Genomic DNA, 13,775 nt, shown 5'->3' on the forward strand with positions numbered 1-13,775 from the left:
ACACGGAGCGTTGGCCTCTCCTCGGGTTGCAACTGTCGCCACTGCGGGCAGGCGGAGAATGCTGGGGAGAGAAGTGCGGTTACATGGTCGTGGCGCTCTGCTCTCGACACGAAGAGAGCGTTCCCGTGGGAGGACAGTTACACCCTTACTCGGCGTGCTCCTGTACTGCTCTGTACTGCTCTGCGCCTCTGCTCTCGTCTCTCCAATCGAATGCATCATTAGAATCTACTCCCGATAATTCAAAGCCGCTTAATTGGAATTTTCGGTTAATTAGAAGTGAAGTGCTGGTCCCCTCAGTTTTGCATGTAATCCTATGGAAAAAATTGCTCATTAATTCGAAGTCCTTGGCCAATTGTTTTGTTTAATTGGAAGGTTATTTTCAGTCAGGATCTTCGAGGTGACCGTTATTTTTGATGGAATGTGTAATTTTTCAAGTGCTACAACAGCATCCGTGCTCCACGTTGGTACCATCGCCATCGCAGCCGATCACAGTGTCGCACTTTTTGCAGCGGTGCGGAGGCCACGCAGGTGCCATAGATGCGCGCAGCGCTGCATACTGGCAGTGGCAAGATTGTACGAGATTAGGCTTGCAGTGTTCGCAGCGTGCGCAGCCAGCAGTGAGGCGTGGGTGCGTGTGTTGGTCGAGCCTTTTGTTGCATTGTGTTTAATGTGCTCGGCCACTTTGTTTCGCGGGCGGTTCTGCATTTCGGAATTGGACCGTAGTCGTGCCATTGATTGAAACTGTGGCTCTTATCGCACGCTCGACCTGGCGATGAAAGTCAAAGTTTTAAAGGAAGTTGAGAAGGGAGGTGCTGCCAAACAAGACATTGCACGTAAGTACGGGATCAAGTCGAACATGCTCTCAAAATTTATCAAGAACAAGTGCACAATAATGGATGCATTTGAGAACGACAAGTCTAAGACGTCTCGGAAGCGAATGCGCACCTTGCCTTATCCAGAGTTGGAGAAGGCTCTGCTGGTTTGGATTAGGGAGGCCCGGAGCAATAAACTTCCTCTCAGTGGAGATAGATTTGTGACAATAGCCCAAACGCTTGCAGCAATGTTGGGGATCGATGACTTTAGTTTATTCTGATGGATGGCTGACGTGCTTTAACCCTTTCGCTGTTGGGCGTTTCTGGCCGTGACTCACCCCCAGTGTCTGCTTGGTTTCAGGGAACGAGCATATCAAGGAACAAGCATAGCGATTTATTTTTTATTATGATTGCTATACAAATAACATAGTCAACGGAATATGCACATTTCAGTGTTCTGCTGGTGTTGTTAATTTACATCATCATTATCAGCCTGATTATAAATTAGAGATTAGATTAGAGATTATAATGAGGATAATATAAGAAAAAAACTGCTCGATACTTCCTGAGAGATCGAATCTGAGCTCGAATCGTATCTATAATCAAAAAAGCCATCACTCCAATCCGCAGTTGACCCCGCACGGTCAGCCATCTGAAAGTAACCGCGCGCATGGAGGGCGCACTTTTGGTAGCCCGCACAACGGAGATAAATGGTAAGTTGTGAAATCAAGATGACAGAGGGAGATGGAAAGAGGTTAAAACAACCTCCTATGCTGCTGCTAGCGCAAGCAAGGGCGCGGCAAGAGAGAGCGAAAGCAGCGATCGAGTCATGTGTTGACCTATTGGAGAGGCAACGGCGCGAGCCCCTGAACGTGACGCGTTGTAGCAGACACGCCAACAGAATAAAAATTAAGACCTGCAAACCTGCGGCAGATGGCAGAACAAACCTTGAACCCGTAACCGCATGCACACGCCGCGAAACGCGCGTGCCGCATGATCACTTAGCGCAGTAGAGTAGCACGCGTGAAGCGAACGCGCTCCCCGGCAAAGAAGGTGGCGGGGGTGGGCGCGGTTGCTCCATGCCTTCAGTATATAGGTACCAACACGTGGGGCGAAAATATGAACTTGTAGAAAGACTTGATAGATGGCACAGCCTGTCCAAGCGCGCCAACTTCGCGCTCCGGTGTAAAGTTTTTAATGCATGATAGAGAACGTACCGGTATGTCGGTGACACTGAAGGGGGGGGGGGGGGGGGGGGGCGAAAACATACCGGTACGTTCGTGACAGCAAGAGGGTTAAAGATCGCCACGACCTGGTTTTTAAGAGCGTGCGTGGTGAAAAAGCGTCTGTTGACCAATAAACATGTGCAGCGTGGAAGGACGAAAAGCTGCGTGAATATCTTAGCAAATATAATCTAAAGGACATATTCAACACAGATGAGACTGCACTCTTCTATCGGCTTCTACTAGAGACAGCGCTGACATTCAAGGACGACGACTGTGCCGGGGGCAAACATAGTAAGGAGAGGATGTCGGTGCTGATCGCGGCAAACATGACTGGCACGAAACGATGTCGGCTACTTGTGATCGGGAAAGCACCAAGCCGAGGTGTTAAAGGCGTAAAGACACTGCCTGTAGACTATGAGTCGAACAAGAAAGCATTGATGATGGCCGAAATCTTCAAGAGCTGGATAACCAAATTGGACCGCAAGTTTGCTTCTTTGAACTGCAAGGTGTTGTTTCTTGTGGACCAATGCAGTGCTCACGTGAATGTGCCAGCCTTGAGTGCGATATGCCTCGCATTTTTGCCTTCTGCAGCCAATGGACCAAGGGATCATAAAGAATGTTAAGGTCCTGTAAAGGTGGCACCTCCTCGAGCGCATGATTTTGTGTATGGATAACTCCACAAAATATGAGGTGAGCCTACTCAGTACCATCCACATGTTAGCACGAGCATGGGATTGTGTGAAGCAAGACACAATCGCAAACTGCTTCAGGGCTTGGGGTTTTGTGGCATCTTCTTCGGTGCATACTTCTGCAATTTCATCAGAGGAAGCGTCAAAAGTGAGCTTGATGGTACTGATTTTGATGACGCTCTCGGAGACGTTAATTTTGAAGATTACGTCACTGTAGACAAGGCGGTCGAAACGTGCGATACACTGACGGATAGCGAGATTGTAGAGACTACCTGGCCGCAGGAATCGACCCAGGAAAGCGACGACGTTAAAGATGAGCCGCAACCAAAGGCTGCCGATGTAGCCGTGGGCCTTGCTCTCGTGGAGTGCTTTTTTGCCGCCGAAAGTAACACAGTAGAAGCGTTCCGCCACATCTGCAGCCTGCAGAACTTGCTTTCAGCAGCGGGATTCGGCAAGAAGATGCAGAGCAAGATGACAGACTATTTTTCTTAGATAATACTCGATTTTGCTACTAATAAAGATGCTGTTTTTGTGTTCTTTGCCTAATTGGAAGTTTGTTTAATTCAAAGTTTTTTGCAGTCCCCGTGAACTTTGTATTAATGGGAGGCGACTGTATTCACAGACTTAGAATGGGAGCAGTTAGGGATAAGGGTAGATGGAGAATACCTCAGTAATCTGCGATTTGCTGATGACATTGTCTTTCTAAATAACTCAGGGGATGAACTGCAAAGAATGATTGATTACCTAGACATGAAAATCAATATTCAGAAGACTAAGGTAATGTTAACAACTTGGGAAGAAACAGCATTTACGTTAGGTAGCGAAGCATTGGGAGTAGTAGGCAAATATGTCTATTTAGGACAGGTAGTAACTGCAGATTTGGACCATAAAAGGGAAATAACAAGGAGAATACGATTGGGATAGCGAAGCACTGGAAGTAGTAGGCGAATATGTCTACTAGGACAGGTAGTAACCGCAGATCCAGACCATGAAAGGGAAATAACAAGGAGAATAAGATTGGGATATAGCGCATTTGGCAAGCACTCGCAGATTATGACTAGAGCTTACTGGTATCGCTCAAGAGGAAAGTATACAACATTTGCATCTTACCTGTACTCACCTATGGGGCTGAAACTTGGAGGCTAACAAAAAGGGTTCTACTTAAGTTGAGGACAGCGCAGAGGGCTATGAACGAAAAATGGTTGAGGACAGCGCAAAGGGCTATGGAACGAAAAATGGTAGGGGTAACATTAAGAGAGAGGAAACGTACAAGGTGGGTTAAGAAATAACTCGTTACTGACATTCTAGTGGAAATCAAGAAGAAGAAATGGGCATGGGCAGGACGTATAGTGCGAAGAGAGATAACCGACGGTCGCTTAGGGTAACAAACTGGATTCCAAGGGAAGGAAAGCGTAGCAGGGGGCAGCAAAAAGTTAGGTGGGCCAATGAGGTTAAGAAGTTCGCAGGGGTCAAGTAGATGCAGCTAGCACAAGACCGGGTTAATTGGAGGAACATGGGAGAGGCCTTCGCCCTACAATGGGTATAGTCAGGCTGATGATGATGATTGCACAAAAGGGAGGGTTGGAATACTCCCGGACAAGTTTTTGTGGCTATGCAGCCAAAGCTACAGAGCCATAACGCATCAGCTCACTGCGTAGCAAAATATAGTCCCTTGATAAATTGTGCCGATTGTGCTCTGGAATATTATATAGTTACAGAAATGCCTATGTTGTTATTATATCAAGATTGCACTACAATATAGGACAGTAAGACATTAGTGTAGTGCATTTTAAAATCAGTATACGACACCATGCAAACGGGATGGCTGCGACATCTGCCTGGAATCTCCCGAGGCGTACGTCGGCTGCTGCTGCTGCATCTACCCGCCGGTTTCTGTGCGCTTTCGCAATGCGCTTGTTTAAGCAACGTACGTAGCGCGCGATATTCATTAACCGCAAATATATGTTCATTTATACTTTAAGTAGCGTAAAGAAAAACATCTCTGTATCGTTGGAGGCTCGGAAGCCATTATTTGAAGCAAAGGCGGAACTGAAACCGAAACCGAACCTGAGGCCAGATATGCCAGAACGACATTGTGTAGTAACACCATAATGAAAGCTCTGCCCCGTAGCCTTGGCACCATAGCCACGAAAACATGTCTGCGAGTATAGTGTCATTATTTCAAACCACTTTTGTTAGGAATGCTTGCCCTATTCGATCAGAAGAATTCAAATATTCACATCGTCTGCGTTGATGGTGAAGCAAAACAAGCCACTTTCCCAGCGAGGGCACTGGTGGCGCCATCTGTATGTCCTTTCACTGCAGTTCATCTTCTGTAGGTTTAGTAGAGTCTTGTGCTTGACATTGTCCAATACCCCCTTGAGATCTAATGCTAATATATTGGTTGCTTACTTCTCAGCTTCTTCCTCTCCATATCTACTTCCTCTTAGTTGTAGTAGGGTACCATCGGTTGATAGCTTTGGTCTGAAGCGAGACGCAGTGTTTGCATTACGCCTTTCTCCATATGCTTATATAGGTTATTGAGAATTATTTTCTTAATGAGTTTGCCTTACGGGTTGGCACGCCAAAGCTGTCAATCACTAGGAAGCTTGTCAAGAGTATTGGAAACGCATACGGGGTCTATCGCCAAAATATTAAAAATGAGCCCCAGCTTTGCTCAAGCAAAGAATGATGAACTGTTAGCAAAAGGCAGCAAAGTAAAAAAGCTGTAGGATGGAAATGCTACCTTTCAATGCCATCTATCTGTATCCCAAAGCTGCTCCAAAATGCCTGAGCCTGCTCCCACCTCTGTTAAGACCTCTGCCATATTTACAAACAGACAAGATAATCGAGGTCGTGCTGCAGTCGTCTGCAATCCTATGGTAGACACAAAGCACAGGAGTAGCCAAGCTTGTTAAGGTGCATTATTGTGGTCTGAAGGTGCTTTTTTGGCAGACAAAATATCCATGTGCTCGGGAATTTATCAGCCCCGACATAGGATCAAAAAGGATTATGTAATACCTCATGTCTGGGGGCTTTGAGGTATATTCTAAATAAATAAAATGAAATAGATATGCACAAGATAGGGAGCGGAAATGTCATGCCCATTAAGTGGTAGACTCAAAATTTGAATCTATCAAGTCAAAGTAGTTAAGCGCATTAGGTCAGACTAGATGTTCAGTTAAAAGTGCACCTGCAAGCGTTACGTTTGCTGCTAGTCTTTTTCAAGTTTTTGCTAAGTTCGGCCTGTGTTTATATCTTTACATGCTTTGGTTGTTTGTCTTGTCAGAGATGAGTGCAAAGATTGGAGATTTCGTACTTCAGAAAAAGAAAACTGCAATTATCAAATGCGTTTGACTTTAGAAACGTGCTCCAAAACATAATTCAAATGCTCCAAACTGCTTCAAAATGGCCTTACTACTGCTCCCAAAGCTGCTCCAAAATGCTCAAGCCTGCTTCCACCCCTGTACCATCTACCCCCAGCAGTTGCTCTTGTGATCCGGCAAAAAAAGAAGGGTTTGGCAGCACTACTGCTTGACTTTCTGTTCGTCAACAAGATGGAGAAGCTGGAAGATATCATTCCATTGCTTTCCTGCTGGTTCAGTTCAATTCAGTTCAGTCGTTCAGTCGTGTCCGACTCTTCGTGACCCTATGGACCATGTCACGCCACGCTTTCCGGTTTCCTGCTGGTAGCAGCCCAAAAAGAATGCTGCTTTAGCGCAGAAACAGAGGATTGGTAAGCCAGTCTCAGCGTCAGTGGATGTGCGTTTGCAGCATTTTCAGGGAGACAACCTCATCCTCCCCAAGTAATGATTCGATGCCATCGTAGCTTTGTTTTTTGTTTTTTAATTAATTGTGACTGACCGATTTAGTTGTGGCCTCAACGCAGCCGTAACATTCGCAATGTTGCACCTCGTCATAACCCAAGCTTTCAGGTAAAGTGTCGGCATTGAGCCGATGCCGAGTGCTTGGACCTTTAAGGCCCCTCGGCGGAGACAACACACCACTTTGGCCCACGCTTCCCATAGACGGCACCTCTGGCCTGACCCGACCGGGGGAAATCGGCAGTCGCCTTTTCCTATCCTCCCCTGCATCTTTTGCTTTCCTGTCTTCTTTCTTACAACTGTCCTGTCTCCTCCTCTTTTCTTGGATTTTTTTCTTTTCCACGTGGCAAGGGTTAACCTTGTGTGGCTAACCACCCTGTGTTACGCCATATATGGTTATAGTCAGTGTGTAAGGCTGGCGTGGGCTGAACTTTCTCAGAAGCTCCTGTCCCGTCCCCTTGTTGGGCTCGGTGGTGGGTGGCCGCCACCCTGGCCGCATACTAGCCACACAACCGAGCTCTTCCTTGCTGTGCCGCGCGCGGCCGCGTAGCTACCACTTGACCTACATCGGCGCACCACGTGATATGACGTCACAACAGCTGTGAAAGCTGGGGCTCAACTCGTGCGCTCGCTTGCGGACGCGCAGCCTCCGCCGGCGGCCTAACTCCCGCTCCTACCGCTAGGAGATACTGACGTCACGCAATTGCATAAAAGGCGACGCACTCGTTGAGTCAGTTGAGCAGTAAGATGTCTGCCAGGAAGAGGGCGGCTCGCCAAACCGCAAAGCACAAGTTACAAACAGCCACGGAAACGGGAGAAGAACGAGAAGTACGGCTTGCCAAGCGACGTGCACAGTATGCAGCTAGACGGCAGTGTTCGACAACCGATGCCGAGGTGAAGGATAAAGCTTCGAGAACTTCTACTCAGTTCGAGCGGCGAAATGCTACCAAATGGAAAATGCGTGCTGAAGACTGATCATCATAGTGTATTTATTGGTTTGAGAAAAATAAAGGAAGAAGCAGAGTAACACATGAGTTGTTCTTGTCTATGAAATGGCTAACCAGATATAGCCAGGTAATGTCTTGTCTATGAATGGCTAACCAGGTATAGCCAGGTAATGTTTAATTTTTTAGGCTAGTATGCTTCGCATCCTAGGCTTAACCATAAGCTAAGCCAGACCAATTTTTTTATGGCTTCTTTACTCTCACATGATCGATCCCGAAAAAGGGGTCGCACCGATGAAACCTCCAAATTCTTCCTGAAAAATCCAAACAGGTTCCCAAGATATCATATAGTACACAGTGACAACACCGAGAAAATGGCTAACCAAGGCACTGACAGAAGTAATAGGTCAGGGTTACAATGTGAAGACACTTCCGAACGGAGACGTTCTGTTGGAAATCTATAATCATAGCACGAAAAACTGTCTACATTGAAGTCTTTTGGCGAAATCCCAGTGACCATCAGTCCCCATCGTTCTCTGAACACTGTCCTCGGAGTTATCTCTGACGACGACCTCAGATACCTGACTGAAGAGGAACTGCTAGAGGGCCTAAAAAAACAAAACGTAAGAGATGTGTATAGGATAAAAATGCGGCATGATGACAAAGAGATTTCAACCAAGCACCTAGTCCTGACATTTGCACAAAGCATCCTCCCCGAATCAGTCGAAATAGGCTATGTGAAACTTTAACTCAGGAAATATATTCCAAATCCTCGCCGCTGCTTCAAATGCCAACGCTATGGTCACGGCTCTCAGACCTGCCGCGGCCAGCAGAGATGTGCAAAATGTGCTTCCCGTGAACACGATTCCCAGAAATGTGAGGTTCAGCCACATTTGTGTGCCAACTGTGAGGGCAATCATCCTGCCTATTCACGTACATGTCCAATATGGAAACAAGAAAAGGAAATCATTACCATCAAGGTCAAAGAAAACATAACTTTCCGGGAAGCACGAAATCGTGTTCTGTCAAATAAGCCTGCCTATTCTGTTGTGGTGCAACAGGGCACTGAGCCACAACAGACTCTGGCACCTGCCCTGGTTTAACACAGTGAACCGGGAGCAGGGCCATCCGTGCCTTTGGTGGCTGCGGCCAGCGCTACGCCACCACCAGAAAAACAGGCTGCGCAGACCCCCAGGTCAGCCGGCCCTAAGGCCTCTCGTCATGCGGTGAGGGCAAACACAAACGTACCTGTGCGGTCTGCACGGGCGTCGAGCGTGTCAGAAGACTCGATGGACACAAGCCAAGGCAGTCCTGTGCCGTCGATGTCGGACGGGCGGCACAGCTCCTTGGATCGACAAAAAAGAGATAAGCCCCGAATCAGAGGGCCCAAAAGCAAAACTTAGCCTTTTTTACTCATTTAATACAAAATGGCTTTTATACAATGGAACTGCAGAGAACTTTTAACTAATATGAATGACATAAAATACTTATTAGCCACTCACTCACCACTAGCCTTGTGTTTGCAAGAAACAAATTTAGGTCCCAAACATAAGAACATACTCAAAAACTATGCAGTCTTCCGTCGCGACCGAGAGCAGGCTCTCAGGCTCTCAGGTGGCATTGCCATCATAGTAAAAAATGGAGGAGCAGTTCGAGAACACAAATTTAAAACTAAGTTTGAAGCTATAGTGGTGACCTTACAGGCTTTTAAAACAATAAGTGTGTGCTGCATATACTTAGAGCCACACCTTAAATTTAGTATTCATGAATTAGAAGATCTTTTAAAGCAGCTTCCGGAGCCATTTTTATTAGTAGGAGATTTTAATGCACATTCCATCCTTTGGGGCAGTAGAAAAACAGATACGAGAGGCGAAGTCATAGAGGATTTTATACTGTGTAATAATATCTGTCTCCTTAACACCGTGAAACCAACCTACTGTTCATCTAGTTCAGGAAAAATGAGCTGTATTGATTTATCTCTCAGCTCTCACCCTCTATATTTACAGATTTTAAATGGGACGTTTTAGATAACCCATACGGAAGCAATCACTTACCTGTACTAATCAGCTTAACATCTTCATCACAAATCATCCCATCCAAGCTGCGACGCTGGAAGCTGCATTTAGCAGATTGGGCACTGTTCTGAGAGAAGGCCAGCCTAGAAAAAATTGCTTCAGATAAATATAATATAGATGAACTAAATGATGCTTACACAAATTGCATCCTTACTGCAGCGCACATAGCAATTCCTCAGTCTTCTGGAGTGGTGAAACAAAATCACTGTCTTGTATTCAAAAGAATGTAAAGTAGCAAAAAAGGAACAAAACAAAGCATGGGGAATTTTTCGCTGGTACCCAACACAGGACAATTTCGTAAAGTTTAAAAAAGCAAGAGCTAAAGCCCGATACATCCGCCGCCGCGCCGAAAAAACCTCCTGGCAGAATTATGTAACATCAATAAACAGCTCAACAACATCAAAACAAATATGGAAACAGGTTCGAAAGCTAAATGGCAGCTACTCTTCATTCACCATTCCCCTTCTAACAGCCCCCCCAGTACAGACAACTATACAAGAACAGGTAGAAATTTTAGGTGAATATTTTTCTGCAGTTTCCAGTTCATCACACTACACTCAAACATTCCTAAAATACAAAAACACAGCAGGGAAACAAAAGCTCCCAACAAGTGGTGGTACAAAAGAACCATGTAATAGCTTAATTACACAACAAGAAATAAAAAATGTCCTAGCTACCGGTAAACAGACTGCACCTGGTCCTGACCAAATTCACTATGAAATGCTCGCCCACTTATCCGAACCTGCCATAGAGGCACTATTAAAATTTTTTAACAAAATTTGGGTCATAGGAAAATTGCCAGAGGCGTGGAAAAAAGCTGTTGTCGTACCATTTTTGAAACCTGGAAAGGAGCCAACATCTCCTGGTAGTTATAGGCCCATTGCTCTCACCAGTGTTTCAGCAAAATCATTTTAAAGTATTTTAAACATCAGACTAACTTTTGTTTTAGAATCTCACGAACTTTTAAATATTCACCAGTGTGGTTTTAAAAAAGGACGCTCAACAACTGATCATCTCGTGCGTCTCGAAAACACTATCAGGAGGCTTTTATACACTGACAGCATTGTCGTGGCCGTTTTCTTTGACCTCGAGAAGGCATATGACACAGCTTGGAGGTTCGGGATATTGCACGACCTGGCAGATTTAGGCATACGTGGCAGAATGCTAAAGGTTTTAAGTGACTTTCTGTCACATCGTTCGTTTCAAGTACGTCTTGGGACCACCTTGTCAAGAACCTTTCTGCAGGAGAATGGTGTACCCCAAGGGTGCATTTTAAGCACAACGCTTTTCGTTGTAAAAATGAATACGATTAGCAAAGTAATGCCAAATTCCATAATGTATTCACTCTATGTGGACGACCTTCAAATAGCCTACACATCGTGCAACATGTCCACATGTGAGAGACAGGTCAAATTAACACTAAATAAGCTAACGAAATGGGCCAGTGATAATGGGTTTAAATTTTCTCTGCAGAAGACAGTGGCAGTTATGTTCTCGTTCAAACGAGGCATACAGCCCAACCCTACCTTACACCTAAATGAAATTAAATTGTCCGTAAACAATAACCACAAATTTTTAGGCATTACTTTTGATAAAAAACACTCTTTTCTCCCCCACATACAAGCACTAAAGAAGAAAGCCTTCAAATCCCTAAACATCCTGAGGGTCCTTTCACGGAAACATTGGGGATCTGATAGGGCATGCTTTTTGCATATATACAGTATCGCTCTGTTGTGCGCTCCTGCTTGGACTATGGAAGCATAGCTTATGGATCAGCTAGGCAATCATATTTAAAGAAATTAGACCCAGTGCATAACTTAGGCCTCTGCCTTGCTTGTGGTGCATGCAGAACGTCTCCTGTGGATAGCCTCTATGTGGAAACTAGCGAGTCTTCACTGAAAGATAGACGAGCTTTGCTTACATGCGCATATGTCCTCAGAATAATGTCACAAAAAAAACATCTTTTCTATCCAATAGTCACAACTTGCCCCTCCAGAGTCATTTTCACAAATAGACCTCAGTCAACGAGGCCATTGATAATGCGGTTCGAAGAGATATCACAAGCAATGTTGTAATGGCGGCTAGTTGGTTTTCCATCATCATGTAGGCACGCTACCAGTCTTGTCTTGTCTTGTGGTAGTGAATTGTCTTGAATTAAAGTTCAGCGCATCTACATGACGAAGAGATATGTTGCAAACTCCATATTCTGGACACATTACCGGATATCCCTCAGAACAACAGCCCTCTACCGCCATGGTACAATCTTCCCACAATCTGGGGTCTCACTCTCACACAGTTTCCAAAGATTAAAACCCCACAAGAGCACATTATTCAGGAATTCCTTAAACTTCAGGAGGACTACAGAAGCTTCACAGAGTTTTATACCGATGGATTGAAAACAGCTGTGTACACGGGAAGTGCAGTTGTGCGAGGAGATTCCGAGGAAATAATAAGACTTCCACACTGTGCATCTATTTTCACTGCTGAATCCCACGCCATTTCTGTTGCCGTAGAGAAAATAATAAGAGAATGTTACAAACAGCATTATTAACACAGACTCCCTAGCTGTCCTCAGAGCTCTAAATCTAAGAAATGCAGCCGCTCCGTTACTCAGAGACATAATACACAATATAGCAACAGCCATCGCTCAAGGATATAACATAAAATTCTGCTGGGTCTCGAGTCACGTGGGCAATAAAGGAAACGAGAGAGCAGACACATGTGCTGCGAAAGCCCGTGACAAGCAAATGAAGAGTATAAACATACCCTACAAAGACTGTATGAAACTTGTACATCGCAGACAAAAATAAAAATGGCAGTCTTCCTGGAATAGTAAAGTGGATAACAAACTACACTTAGTAAAGCCCATTTTGGGAGAATGGAGGTCGTGCCGGCATCAGGAACGTATCATAGAAGTAATACTATGCCGCCTGCGCATTGGACACACACACCTGACATAATTTTTTGCTGACAAAAAAAGACAAACCTCAATGCAAAGAATGTGGAAAACAACTAACTATTAACCACATTTTATTCTCACGCACAGGTCTCCAAGCACTAAGAAAAAAATATTTTACCCCATTTTACAAATAACACATTCCTTTTCACCCAAAACTGATTTTAGTCGAAGATGGAATTGTAGATTTGTCGTGTGTTTTCAATTTTTTAAGGGAAGCAAATGTTTTACACAAACTGTAGAATAAATCAAGCGTGCATCAGTAAACAAATTAAAACCTCATGCTTTCCACATCATTGCGTTAGCAGCTTATGCGCCATAAAAACCAACGCAACCCATTTCCTAAAAAGAGAATTTCTAAAAAAACCCGTTTTCCCCCTTTTTTCACAAAACAAATTAACCTTGCTCTTGGCGCATGATAGCCTTAGTTGCTTATGCACCAAAAAACCCAACACAACACAACACAACACATTTTCCTCTCGCAGCGTTTAATTTCGCACTGGGGGTTGCATATGCTAAGCATGAGGCCGGAGCGGCGACAGATGATCGCTCTTGAGGGAGTCAGTAGACAAGCAGCTAAATAAAGTGGCGAGGCAGGTTGAGTTAATCCGCCAGCAAAGGGTAAGTTTACGCACTAGAACCCATTGGTAAATTTCACTTCACCCAGGAGTTGGAAGCAGGTACAGGAGTTTGCATCTGCTGCTCGTGCCCTTACTCCTCTGGGGACATGCACCCCAAGCTTACGTCGCAATATATATGTGAGCAAGGCTGTCACGAAGCGCTCGAGTGGGCCTCTGCAGAGCGAGCCAGGGCTTTATGGTATGGGCTTATGCCGAAGCAATACTGCGTTAAAAAAGCACGTTGGCCTAAGCATAGCAGTTGCGCTCCAAGATTTGCTTCAGCTGCACAGTTGCTACAACACTCTAAAAAGTGGGCTTCTGAATGTACACTCGTGAGCAAAAGTGGTATACAACACTCAACCAGTGGCGAAGCTCGGGAAAACAGCATTGCGATTCCATCTAGCAAAAGCTATCTGGGATCGAGACAATAGTCGCGGTGCTTCATTTCATCCACATCCAAGTGTCGCTGTCGCTATCCCTGTCACTGTCGCTAGATGGCTTTTCGATGCAGTTTTCCCGAGCTCCGTCACCTACTGAGTGTTGTATACCACTTTTGCTCACGACTGTACATATAAGGCTACTCTTTGCTTGTCGGAAATGGTTGCCTCACAGAAATTGTATTGGGGTTT

The 13,775-nt window shown here is 45.1% G+C and overlaps 1 protein-coding gene across 4 annotated transcripts in view; it reads left to right on the plus strand.

The window, feature by feature from the left end:
• The window catches only part of LOC146206727 (pseudouridylate synthase TRUB1-like), an 82,633-nt gene that overhangs the window by 12,541 nt on the left and 56,317 nt on the right, over positions 1-13,775 (plus strand). The window contains exon 1 of one of the 4 annotated variants that reach the window (XM_084591535.1): positions 573-833. The exons of the other annotated variants lie outside the window; for them this stretch is intronic. Coding sequence (XP_084447661.1) covers positions 773-833 — 61 coding nt within the window. The 5' untranslated portion in view covers positions 573-772. Of the gene's footprint in view, positions 1-572; positions 834-13,775 lie in introns of those variants that run through there. 4 annotated transcript variants of the gene reach the window in all.

Source organism: Amblyomma maculatum, chromosome 1 (genome assembly GCF_055883805.1).
Source record: "Amblyomma maculatum isolate TAMU_Amacu chromosome 1, ASM5588380v1, whole genome shotgun sequence".
NCBI classification, from domain to species: domain Eukaryota; kingdom Metazoa; phylum Arthropoda; class Arachnida; order Ixodida; family Ixodidae; genus Amblyomma; species Amblyomma maculatum.